Source organism: Leuciscus leuciscus (genome assembly GCF_965113295.1).
Source record: "Leuciscus leuciscus genome assembly, chromosome: 24".
Lineage (NCBI taxonomy): Eukaryota > Metazoa > Chordata > Actinopteri > Cypriniformes > Leuciscidae > Leuciscus > Leuciscus leuciscus.
In genome coordinates, this window is record NC_138723.1 from 20173865 (window position 1) to 20186655 (window position 12791).

General features: G+C 37.9%; 1 protein-coding gene across 2 annotated transcripts in view; it reads right to left on the reverse strand.

Moving 5' to 3' along the window:
• Positions 1-12791, reverse strand: part of LOC309489469 (homeobox protein PKNOX2-like) — a 75480-nt gene that overhangs the window by 18317 nt on the left and 44372 nt on the right. For both annotated transcript variants that reach the window (XM_082158266.1, XM_082158267.1), the window contains exons 3-4: positions 8775-8883; positions 6121-6257 (exon numbers count right to left, since the gene is read on the reverse strand). In XM_082158266.1, coding sequence (XP_082014392.1) covers positions 6121-6257; positions 8775-8861 — 224 coding nt within the window. In that variant the 5' untranslated portion in view covers positions 8862-8883. The remainder of the gene's footprint in view (positions 1-6120; positions 6258-8774; positions 8884-12791) is intronic.

Sequence of the window (12791 nt, forward strand, 5' to 3'; positions counted from 1 at the left end):
TGGGTAGGTTTAGGGGCCAGGTCAGGAATTCATATGAATCGGGCAACTCGTAAAATATGTATGATTTAGCAAAAATCGTAATAATTCGTACAAGTGAGGTCGTATGAATTCGTACGAATTAGCCACCTCGTAAAATTCGTTAGTTTCTAGGGCGATGGCTGGTCAGGGTGATTTGTAGGGTTTTGCTATACAGTTGCTGCGGTGTTTCTAGGTAGTTTCTAGGGCGTTGCTATGGCTGGCCAGGGTGATTTGTAGGGTTTTGCTATACAGTTGTTAAACCCGTTGTTATATAGCTCTCTCTCAAACCAGTTTGAATGGTTGCTAGGGCACTGCTAGTGTATGTGGTTTCTAGGCTTGTCTGAATGATTTGTAAGCTGTTGCTATGTAGTTGCTAGGTTGTTGTAAGTGGTTTCTAGTCTGTTGCTATGGCATTCTGGGTAATTGCTAGGGGGTTGGTATGTGGTTGCCAGGGTGTTGCTATACAGTTGTTAAGTATTTTTTTAAGTAAAGTATTTTTTTGTGGTTGCTAGGGTGTTTTGCATGGTTTCTAGGGCACTGCTACTGTATGCATTGCTAGGCTAGCCTGGAAGTTGTGAAGGGTGTTGCAATGTACTGTAGTTGCTAGGGTGTTTTGAGTTGTTTATAGAGTTGCTATGGTGATCTGAGTGGTTGTTAGGGCATTACTACTGTGTGTAGCTGCTAGTATGGTCAAATTGGGGTTTTAGACTGTTGCTATGTGGTTGCCAAGTCTCTATGAAATAATATCCAAAAGATATAGAGATTTGAGCAGTCCTCTAACCCTGAGCAATAACATTTCCTTAGCAAGCACAGCTAACAAGTATTAGATTCATTCAAAGACTTTACTAGCTCTTGCTAACACGAACACACACGTTCAATCTTCAGACAGTCAGATTGGGTTCGATCTTCAGACAGTCAGTCTGTGAAGTTCAGAACACTGTGCACCCTGGAGACACAAGACAGGATAAAATGGAATAAAACTCGACGTCTACGGGTTTAAATTGAGGAACAAAATCTTACTCGGATATAAATGTGCCCTCAGAGATTTCCTGAGACACTTTGAGTTCTATTTACCATAATCTGCCAGTAACAATCTAAAAAAATACATCCTTTAAGCCGGGCTCAGACTACAGGAGTTTCAGGCTGATTTATGGCCGATTTACCACTCCCGACATATAGTGAAAAAATCGTGTCCAGGGCATCGGTCGTTCTGATGTTTGACCCAGATTATCTGGTAATGTGAGGCATTTACAGGTCAAATCTTTAACCTCTCGATCTGCTCGCGGACACTTTGGGGTCGACAATATCAAACATGTTTGATATTTAGGATTTTAAATCGGGATGATTACGACTGTGATTAAGTCAGTATTTCTACAATAGCCAACGAGAGACAAGTCTACAAGGAGAAGGATGTGATAGAACTTTTGAAATGGCGACCCTGAAACAACAAGCAGCTGTACAGGTCTGGTGGACAATGGAGATGGAGGAACGGCTGGTCGAACACGACTGCCTTTATAATGTCTCCTCATATATTGTCTACAGCAAGTTGCTGCAACACAGTATCCATTTTGTTTACATCCGCTTCCCCGTGAGATCACATGCTAAATCTAGCATGATAATCTTAAGAATATCTTGTTGTGTGACTAGCCATGATTTTCAAAATCCTGTAGTGTGTGTAGGTTTGAGATTTGAAAGAAGAAAATGGGTGAATATTCTTCTTATGTGCGTGATACAACCGGATTTCACAATCGGTTAAGATTTTAAAAACTCCTGTAGTCTAAGCCCGGCTTTAGCCTGATGCTCATGATTTAGGACTGACTCACTCTCAGGATAAATCTATGGCTTGGATAAGATGACTTACTCTGGGTGGTATAGAAATCGCAGCACCATTAGTAGAGAGAGAGAGTCGTTAAGATGTTGGGCACCAAATGACTGCAAGAGCTCCCCAACAGCGAATGTAAACAGAATTTATGGTGCATTACAGCGGCTGGGGAGAACTGGCTCACCATTTCCTCTCTGGCTGTCAAATTAAAAGCACTCCTGTTGGGACTGATATGCGCTGCTGCTACTGCTGGGTCTTCTAAAGCTGTTCTCCAACTCTCTAATTTACTTTTCCTTTTCTGTTTTCTATTTCCTCCCGCTTTCTCTCTGTTCCATCAGTCTATGACACCCCTAGATCCACTGGAGCTCAATGAAGACAGCATGACTGTGCACCACAAGACTGAAATCCAGTATCAATGCAAATCCACTCAGCACCCGCCAGTCTGAGTCATGGCGAGAGGGGAAATAAACCCCATTCAGATGTTTCAATAACCTAATATAAGCACACCTATGGGGGTCTGAACACTATACATAAACATAAATACTTCATAATATGGATGTTGAGAGGTGCGACGCATTCTGTACACACAAAACAGATTTTCAAAGAAATGTCTAATTTTGAAGGATTAAATATGGATTACAATGGATACAAATCATGAATATATTGATTACATTTGATTTGCTTATAGTAAAAGCCTAATTTATTTAGACTTTGGATGAGTCGATATTATAATTTTGTGCCTGAGGATTGAATTCCATTTTCACCAATTATTTTTCCCATTAGTTTGAGTTTTAAGTTTATCTCAATTTATTTAATTTATATAATAATTTTATTAAATTTTTCGGTGATAAAAATATTTGCTGGGTTTCTTTGTTTGGTGCACTCATGAAACTCTCTGACTTCCCACCTGAGTTTCCTTTCCATCTCGCTTTTATCTTTGTGGAAGAGTGCTGAATTTTACACCCTCAGGAACTTCTTTGGATACATATTACAATTTCATCTCCTGAATTTTATTGGAGCTAATTTTGGATATGTCGCAAGTACCCCACAGGAAAGAGACCCCCTGCCTCGTTTCTAATAAGAAGAGAAGGTCTCGGATGCTTTAAAAGAGAGTGCAGTAACTCGTTAAGATAATTACTGTATCGCACATTTATTCTACTGTTAATAATTAAGCAACACATGCCAGAGCATAGACTCAACAACTCAAACTCACAATACTGGCAATTAGAGAAACGAAAGGTGCGGAAATAAACACCAACCTGCCAAATTGAATCAAAACAATACATGAGGACGTAGTATAAACAAACAGCTATGAATTATTATTTTTTTGCTCTGTTAAATGCCCATAATAGTTTGGGAGGTGAGATGCATGTTGCTTTAAACTCTGCATAACAAAGTTAGGGGTCGGGAAGATGTTTTAATGCTCAACAATGCTGTATTTAAAGTATATTATCAAAGATCATTAAAAAAAAAAAATATATATATATATTTTTTTAATTTATCCCTGTGATCATTACTCCAGTCTTCAGTGTCACATGATCCTTCAGAAATTATTCTAATATGCTGATTTTTTTTATTTTATTATTAACAAATGTTAAAGACAGTTATGCTGCTTAATATTTTTTTGTGGAAACTGTGCTACACTTCTTCATGGTTCTTTGATGAATATAAAGATCAAAAGAACAACATTTATTTGAAATATTTATATTTTTTGTTACAATGTAAATGTCCTTTCTGGATAAAATTATTAATTTCTTAATTTCAAAACAAATTAATTTCACCCCAAACTTTTGAACAGTAGTGCATATAGTAAACATAATGCATTTTTTGGGGGGTGGCAAATTAATGACTCCGAGGTGACAAATATTTTATCCAAAGCTACTTATATTTATGTCTACATTTTATAAGTATGTTTTTTCTGGGAATCAAACCCACAACCATGACGTTGCCAGCGATCCTTTTCTGTTGTGCCTCAGCATGTACACGGTTGCTTGGCCAATAAAAATGTATGTCCTGAATTTAAGAGATTGACTGGGCAATGAGTAATTACAATACATATATTTGCATCCATATTTTACACTTATTTTTCATTTAGCAGATATACTGTATGTAAAATGACTTACAAATGAGGTATAATGAAACATATAATGAAATATCTAAATAAATCCCTATTATTTAAGTAGCAAAAATGAATTATCTGATAAACATTACATTTCTTATTCCTTATTTGTATCATTCTTTTTTGCACCGTATACTTTCTCTATATTTTTACACAAAATACATTATACACCTGACAGTACTAGACATCAGGTCTAATACAATTTCTCTTTGGTTTCTATTTCACCTGTGCGTTTTCATTGTGCCGGATGAGGATCAGAACAAGTTATAAGTGATGGCTCTCTGTTGCGCCTTTGAATATTAAGAGCACTTAAGATGTGTCATGTAGGATGAAACCAGAAATCTGTGTGTACGAGAGAGAGAGGAGGTGGTGAGATATATACGGCGAGTGAGAAGCTGGGTATATGTGACTAAGAGCGAGAGGGAAGTAGGAGCAGACACTATGTGTGTGTTTGTGTACGTAGTGTGAATGTAGGCTGAGTCTAGGCTTTATTTTCACACCGCCTGCAGGCCGCCTCCGGCTGGCTGCTCACATCAAAGGCAGTTTTCTCTCTCTGAGGAGCTGAGAGACTGAGCCCCAGGCCTGCCCAGGCCTTCACAGACCTGCCTCAGGGGTTAGCGTCAAACCACGGGCCTCTGCCACGCCGCCGCGAGACACCGCTAATCATAGCCAGCGCAGAGCCGGTCGAACGAGCCCTCGCGGCTGCCTTCACACAGGACCCGGTGATGCTAAGATATGCATGCGGCTCGCAAACAGCCGCGATGTGATCAACCGGGAAGGGGAGGATTGGGAATGAGTTTTTAAGTATTTAAAGTGTCAGTGTGCCATGTATTATTTACTTCATGAATAAACGAGAAAAATATGACTTATGCAGGCGTGTTGCTATCCAAATCAAGTGTCTAGTCTGTATGCTTGTATTTAGATCAATATGTTATGAGGGTTTCAAATAACCCTAAAACTGCATAATTTATATCTGATGGGAACAATGGCGTACAGGTACCTATATAATATTCACTGGAAAAATAAAGGAACACAAAAACTTTCATACTTTGTTAAATATTACACACATTACTGTTGAAAAGTTTGGGGTCAATATGATTTTTTGGTTTTTGTTTTGAAAGAAAGAAAGAATAGAATAGAACATGTTAAATAGGATAGACATTTATAATGCTACAAATTATTTATTTTTCAAATAAATGGTGTTCTTTTGAACTTTCCATTCATCAATTAATCCTGAATAAAATATAGAATGGTTTCCACAAAAATATTAAGCAGCAAAATTGTTTTCAACATTCATAATAAGAACCAAATCAGCAGAATGATTTCTGAAGGATCATGTGACACTGAAGACTGGAGTATTGGCTGCTGAAAAATTTGCCATAAATTCAAATAGAAAACAGTTATTTTAAAGCAACACTAAGGAACTTTTCCTCTTCGGTCGCCCTACAGGTTGGAAGCGGAATTGTCCATTACCGCTGTTGTAAATAATTTCGCCGCCCACAGCCTACTGTCGCACGCACGCTCGCTGTTTATCCAGCACCGGCTTTGGAATGAACGATGTCCACAGACAAGGTAGAGTATGATGCATGATTTCATGAAAGTATGATGTATTGCGACATCAGAAACGAATAAAAACGAAATAATGACTATTGTAACGCTTGACGTAAAGCAAGTCAAATTTGTAGTTTTCTTATGTCTCATTCGAACTACAGAAACGCGACCCGGTTTGGCAAACTTGCATAGAGTGGTTATATCAGATAAAGGACCGCAAAGCGAATCCAGAAGTGCCTTTCACCCTGTTACGACTTGATGAACCACTGATACGATTTTGGAAACATTATTTTAAGGTAAAAAATGTTCCTTAGTGTTGCTTTAAATTTTAATAGTATTTCACAATATTACTATTTTTACTGTATATTTTATTATCAAAAGCAGGCATCCTTGGTGTACATAAGAAATGTCTTTCAAAGACATTTAAAAAATCTTAGCAACGTTAAACTTTCTAATGGCAGTGTATGCCATCCACAAACATCATTGCATCGTGTTGCCCATCATTGCATCATACAAGCACTACTCACATTTTCTTCAGAGAAAGTAAAAATCTTGATTTTCTTATAAATGATGTCCTTAATAAGAAGTTGCACTATTGCACAACACTCACCTGTAAACGGCTCGTTTGTCTGACTCCAGTTGGGCTTGAGGGTCGAGCGTCACGCTGACCGGGGCGGCCCCAGCCGCTGAGCCTGCAGAGAGGTGGACATGCTGGGCCTTCGAGTTTTGCTGCGTAGTGCCTGTCATCTGAAAAATACACAATACAGAAAATCAGAAGAACTGCAAAATATTCTGACCATATTACACTCAAACATTTTCATTTTCACCACTGCAGAAAACACTGACATCATCACAAAGCTGCTTTATAGCTGAATTGAACTTATTTCAATTGAACAATTACAATAATGTATTAACTTTACGCAGTTATTGAACTGAACTGAATCAAAACTGAACTGACTTAAGTTGAACGATGACACAATTGTCTTTTTAGAATTCGACTTTTTGAATTCTGTTTGCATTATTAATTAAATCATTATCATCCTGTTAATCTATATTGTATAATGCACTATATAAATACAGGTTTTATGGAGCTTTCTTTCCATTTAGGAGATTTAAAATTCATCTACTAGCATAAAATGGTTTATACTGTATAATAAATATTCATGTAGCAATACTTATTCATGGATAATCCAGTGATTCAAATATTTTACAAATGAAAGGTCCATCGTCATATTCATTTGTGATTATTTTATTTTTTTATTTTGAACTTGGATATAAACCAAAATAATAAGTATATTACACAACAGTTAAAAACAGTACCAAACTAAACCGTAAAACTGACATATATATAACATAAAACGTATAGTTCTAACTACAAATTCAACTGTGAAAAACTGATTTTAATGTGGTAAAATTATGATATTGTTTGGAAATGATAAACAATTTCCACTTTTGTGTTCCACTAAAGAAAGAAAAATCATGCATTGGTATGTCATGCCAGTAAATATGACAATTAAACTATTAAAAAAATCTTAAACTATTACTTTGGTCACAACACTGTGTAGATGATCAAACTTTGAACACGATGATGAAGAGAGAATGCAGTCTTTTAATAAATCCAATGGCATAAAGGTAAATCCAAACAGAGAGAGTGAGACACACACGTAACATAGACGATACCCGACAATGAAACACAAACAGAACTGAAATGAAGTACACGTGATAATGAGGGAGATAATGAGTGCGCAGCTGAACATAATGAGTGACCAAGACAACAAAAGACTAACTCAGGCAGAAACACAAAAAGTCCAAACTAACAGAACCGTGACACCTTTAAGATTAGGTTTACTGTACAATGTTGGACACCAATCAGATTCTCTTTTTAATCAAATTCAGTTTTCTTTACAGAATTATAATGCATAAGAAATAACAGCTGATAATTCCTGACAAACATAAATAAAACTAAATAACATGCGTTTAAAGAGCATGCAACCCATTCTGCTTTTACCCTTTCCACACCGATGAGCCAAAGATGCTGTTCAACCTCATCTTGCTCATGTGCATGTTATTGGTGGCTCCCAGCCAGGCACTGTCATCTTATCAGATTTAGTTTATTAACGCTTCCCTTTCGTGTTTTTTTTTTTAGCTTTTATAGCTGTAAGAGCGGAAATGTGCATGTAGTAATCTGGTTTGTTATCTTTTCTGCATTGGAGGAAAAATGGCACACATCCAGATGAAGTTCTAGAAAAACTTGAGGTAAAAGCTAGTAAAAAAAAAACAATAAAAAAAACTCTCAGCAGCATACATATTCAGGAAGGCACTTCCAATGTGTCTGCAATCTCTCGGTTTTGCCCATCTTGACAATGTAAGAACGTCAGCGGCTGCAGCATATGGTCTCATTAAAATCTGGAATCTAATTTGAGGCACTTGACCCCTAAATTTTTCCGTAGGTCACCTTCTGCAGTAATATGTTCCACCTAGTCATCAAATAAAACTCTGGCAGTCGAGGTGGGCAGAGGTCTTGCCCTCGCATTTGAAACATTGTCAGGATGCACAAATACCCTGTTTAGGATGCATTAGTGGGAGAGAGAGTACAACTCTCCTGTTTTCTACGTTTTCCCATCTCTCCCTGTCCTGTTTTTTTCTCTTTTGTGATGCAGCTTTGAAAGCAAGCCCCCTCCTGTCTCCCTCCCCAGAACAAAAATGGTTTAAGGGAGGAAGCTGGAAGTCTTAATCCCAGCCTCAAATAGGAAATAAATTAGCTTCTTCACACTTAACTAGCTCTCATTTGCATGTCTCCACCAGCGCGCTGCTCTCTTTTCCCCAGCCTCTAATCCTCAGGGCGGAGGGATACAGCAGCTGGACAGGGAGAGGGGGACTCTGGGACAAAAATCTAGCTCTGTGTCCCTCTGATTACCTCAGGACAAGCACAATGAAGATTTCACGCTAAATGTTGCACAGGACCACAGATGCACCTTTCTGACGTCCACAATTGGAGTTTTGAAACAACAAACAATCTGATTCGTTGGACTTATTATCTCCCAGTCTTGTTAGGCTTTTTATGCTTTGGGGGTTTTGGGCAGTTAAACAGCATAGGCCAGGCTGGGAGACCATCTTAAACCAGCTTACACCAGTAAACAATCTTAGGCTGGTTTAAACTTTTATTTCAGCAGGGAATTTATTCAAGGATGAGCTGTGCATCTTTTGTAACTGGACTGGATTATGCATGGTGCACCTACATCTAAGGTTTGTTTGTTGACTGACCTGTTGGCTCTCCTGGTACGATGGTGGTGGGACGCTCTGTGTGGCCATCATGGTCAATGCTGGTGCTGGGGACACATGTTGCATCATGGGATAGCTTCACATGGAGACCCTGAAGGAAACAACAGTGACATAAAGGATTATTGAGAGTGTTGTTGTACGACCAAATTTGTACCTACTGGCATATTTACCAAAAGAAAAATTATTATATACTGTACTACAAAAACGACAACCAAATTATAAATAAATAAATAACTTCCTCAGTTATTTACTGAAACAATTCCAGGACCAACCACTAGGTGCTGCTGTACTTAAACTGAAACAAACTTTGATACAATGTTGGAAGAAATTAATATGTTGAGTTGTTTTTAAACTAAACTAAAAATCATTTTGAGGCCAGCGATTAAATCAAGGTCTGCATACAAACACTATTTGTAATCGAAGTCTTTTGAATTACAAACCTAAAGGCAGAAAATGTAAAGTATAAAATACATAGTGTCCATTTGATGCAATTCTGTACACAAAGAAGTGCATAAATAATATAATATATATGAATAATGTTACTGAATCCATTAAGGCATTAATAACAAGTCAGAGCAAGTCTTACAATCCTTGTCTTACAGTCTTACAAGTTTGCAGTAGCCTACGTCTGTCCAGAAAATAAAATAAGCACCTTGAGGTGCAGGTACATGATGAGTTAGTGTTTTACTGAGATAAACATGACGACCCCAGCAGGCCAATCAGTGGCTCGTTAGCTCTGTTGTCAGAAGAGTAATTGACACTGAGCAAGAGAAGGCTGGACCCCAGGGATGGTGCACTGTGGGAAACCCTGACTACAGATAATTGGCCCCTTGTTACCACACAAGGACCCCTGAACCCCGTTTCTGAGTCAAGTTTCATCAAGAATCACACAAATGTTCTTTACTCTTTCTGATCCATGTTAACTTGTCTGTACCAATAACTCTGGAGGTTTTCGTTCGCTCACAATTTTGAAATGTCACATCATTTTTATAAACAAACAAACAAATAAATAAATAAGCAAGCATAACTGCAACCCTAGCTTTCTTATTATATATACACTTACCGAATCTGTTACCATCAACATCTTTAAATGTTGGATATTATTTTTCACATCTGTCTAAGTACATTCAAAATAAGATTTAGTGCCATCCAAACACATGAAGCATATAAAAGTATATTCAGTGTTAAACTCGTTGAGTCTTTTGTTACGGAAACTTATGAAATCACACCCGAATCATTAAAATTATAATTTCAGACAGTTTGACCCCACCAATTCACGGTCTTCAGCCCACCATTGAGCTCCAGGCTTTTAGTAGCAGCCCACAGATGTAAGAAGCAGAAGCTAACAATCGCAAAGAATACTAAAAATACATAAGAAATCATATATAATTACTCTGAAAGAACAGTACAATCACATCTCCCGAGTTAATGTGGGTGGGACCTCTGCTCCATTCGGTAATTACACGAGACATAAATCACTCATTTAAAACGTGACCTATAAAGTTCTTTCTGAGCTTTATAAATAGTAATTTTCTCTCTTGAGAACATCTTGTTAGCTCTGTCTATATCTTAACAGCTTGAAATCTTAAAGATACAGAATCATGTTTAAATGAGCACATATGCGTAAATAATTCTGTGGACAGCAGAACAAGAGGATTGTCAAGAGGATTGTGGGAAAATCAAGGAGACATAAAGCAGAATACAGTACAGAAGCCAAGTCTGTCAGATGGCAGACAGGATGTAACCTTCCTCAGACAGCAGACAGACAACAGTTTGTGCGGGAAAACAGGAAAGATCGTTTTTTTTCCCTCACAGCTCATCTTCAGGTTGGCAGGAGCATGTGGAAAATGGAAGGGGCCAGAGCAAACCAGGCAGCTATTTTAAGGAGATCCCATAAACACACACACACACACCCTCACACACACACTCTCTCTCTCTCTCTCTCTCTCTCTCTCACACACACACACACACACACACACACACACACACACACACACACACACACACACACACTGGGTTTTGGGTTATCATGATCAAAAACCATCAGCCCCACTGCACTCGGACCATTTCGTGTTGGACTTCGTGGAAACGTGAGGAATTTTCCAAGCACAAATTAGATTCTAGCTTGGCGTTGCATATTTTATGAAGCTCGTCCAAATCATACAAATTGAGAACGTTGTGTGTGTGTGATTTGTATACTGATTACACACCGCGCTTGTGTTCTCATTCCAAGTGCTATCAGCCGAAAGGCATCTTCACTGTTATCTCGCCTCATTTTAATTACAAATTTTGAGAGCGAGTTGGTAATTAAATGGAAAATTGCACATTAATTGATGAGACTAAAGATAAAGCAATTCCAATTATTGCACGGTATTTTAAGGGGGCCTCTCAAGTCTTGGTCCCTGGAGTGGGGTGGTACCCACCGCAGCATCATAATAATATTGCGTACACACCGTGTACACTAGGTAACAGCTCTATCCACAAACCTGTGTTTGCAGACATGGACACACACACGCATACTTTATAATGAGCAAAGAAACCTCCGAAGTCTCTGCGGGCGAAGGGCGTGCACTGATTAAGCCTTCTGGCCTGCTCTTTTAAAACACATCATCACACCTTCTGACTTAACATACCGGGTATTGATTTCAATCCATCAGTCGATACAAACACATCGATCTGTTCATTGATATACAGTCGGAAATTCTTCCCGTCATGCTCTTGAACAGCTGCGTATACGTCCGGACATGCACTTTTAGCTTTGTGTGTAGTAAGGCAGAACACATGAAGCTATAAGAAAGGCATGAAACCTTTGAATGAGAGATCAGGATGTTACTCTAGGCACATTTTCATTTTTCGGGCCAAAAGGGAAAATAGGAAAAAATGTAAACTGAAAACAGCAAAGCTGAATTTTCAGCAGCCATAACAATTCCAGTCTTAACTCCATGTCTTTACTGTCACTTTTGAACAATCATCCTTGCGGAATATAAATATTATTTTCTTAAAGTAATCTTACTGACCCCCAACTTTTGAACGGTACTGTATGTTTTTTTTTGTATACACTCCTGCATGGGCAAAAAAATTTAAAGGGGCCAAGGCCAAAACACTAAACTTTTACTTGTCTTAACCACAAATTATTGGTCAATAAATTAGCTAAATTTAAGCAAATGCTGAAAAAAGCCATTAATGTCTCAGAAAAACATCAAAGACAGAATGAAGTTTTTAGCAGAACATGGTGATGCTCCAGAGCAGTGTCTTCGAAAATCTGCTATAAGAAATATAATAATAAATGTATCTCTACCACAATAAAGCATTGTTTTTAGCTGTTGGCATTGGTGAGCTACTTCACTGAGAAAATGTATTTAATGCTTTGGAGTACAGGAGAATCTTGTAGAATGGCTTGCTTCCCAAAAATGAAAAGTTGTTGTCGAAATAGGAATGATCAGATGTTATTTCTCAACAAGACAATGTTCCTGCCCAAATTGCAAAGATAACCAAGAAGTGGCTTGAGAACAAGTCCATCAGGCTCTGGTCAGAGTCCAGATTTGAACCCTATAGTGAATATATAGATTGGTCTCACATTAAACTCAAACGAACTGGGAGAAATGTTTTAACTACTCATGAACTGTTTGACTATTCTTCCTGTAAAAAGCTGCCTGCAAGTTGGGGAAGGCTATTCCATGCAAGTTCCTTTATACAGTATTTATGCAATTCTTGCTAATTTATTGACCAGTAATTTGTGATTAAAATGGTTAAGACCATTAAAAGACCAATAAATATTTTGCCATTTTTGGCTTGGTCCATTTTTTTCCGCCCCAGGAGTGTATATCTGTATGTACTGTATGTTAGTTGTTTTAAAGTTTGAATGACCAGAAGCTATTGCTCTCTTGGGTATTAGTGCATTCATAAAGAGTGTTTTCCCATTAAATAATACATTAAAGGTTGTTAAAGCCTTGGTAGAACTGCAGTGCAGTGACAATGTGAACATAGTTTAAATTACAA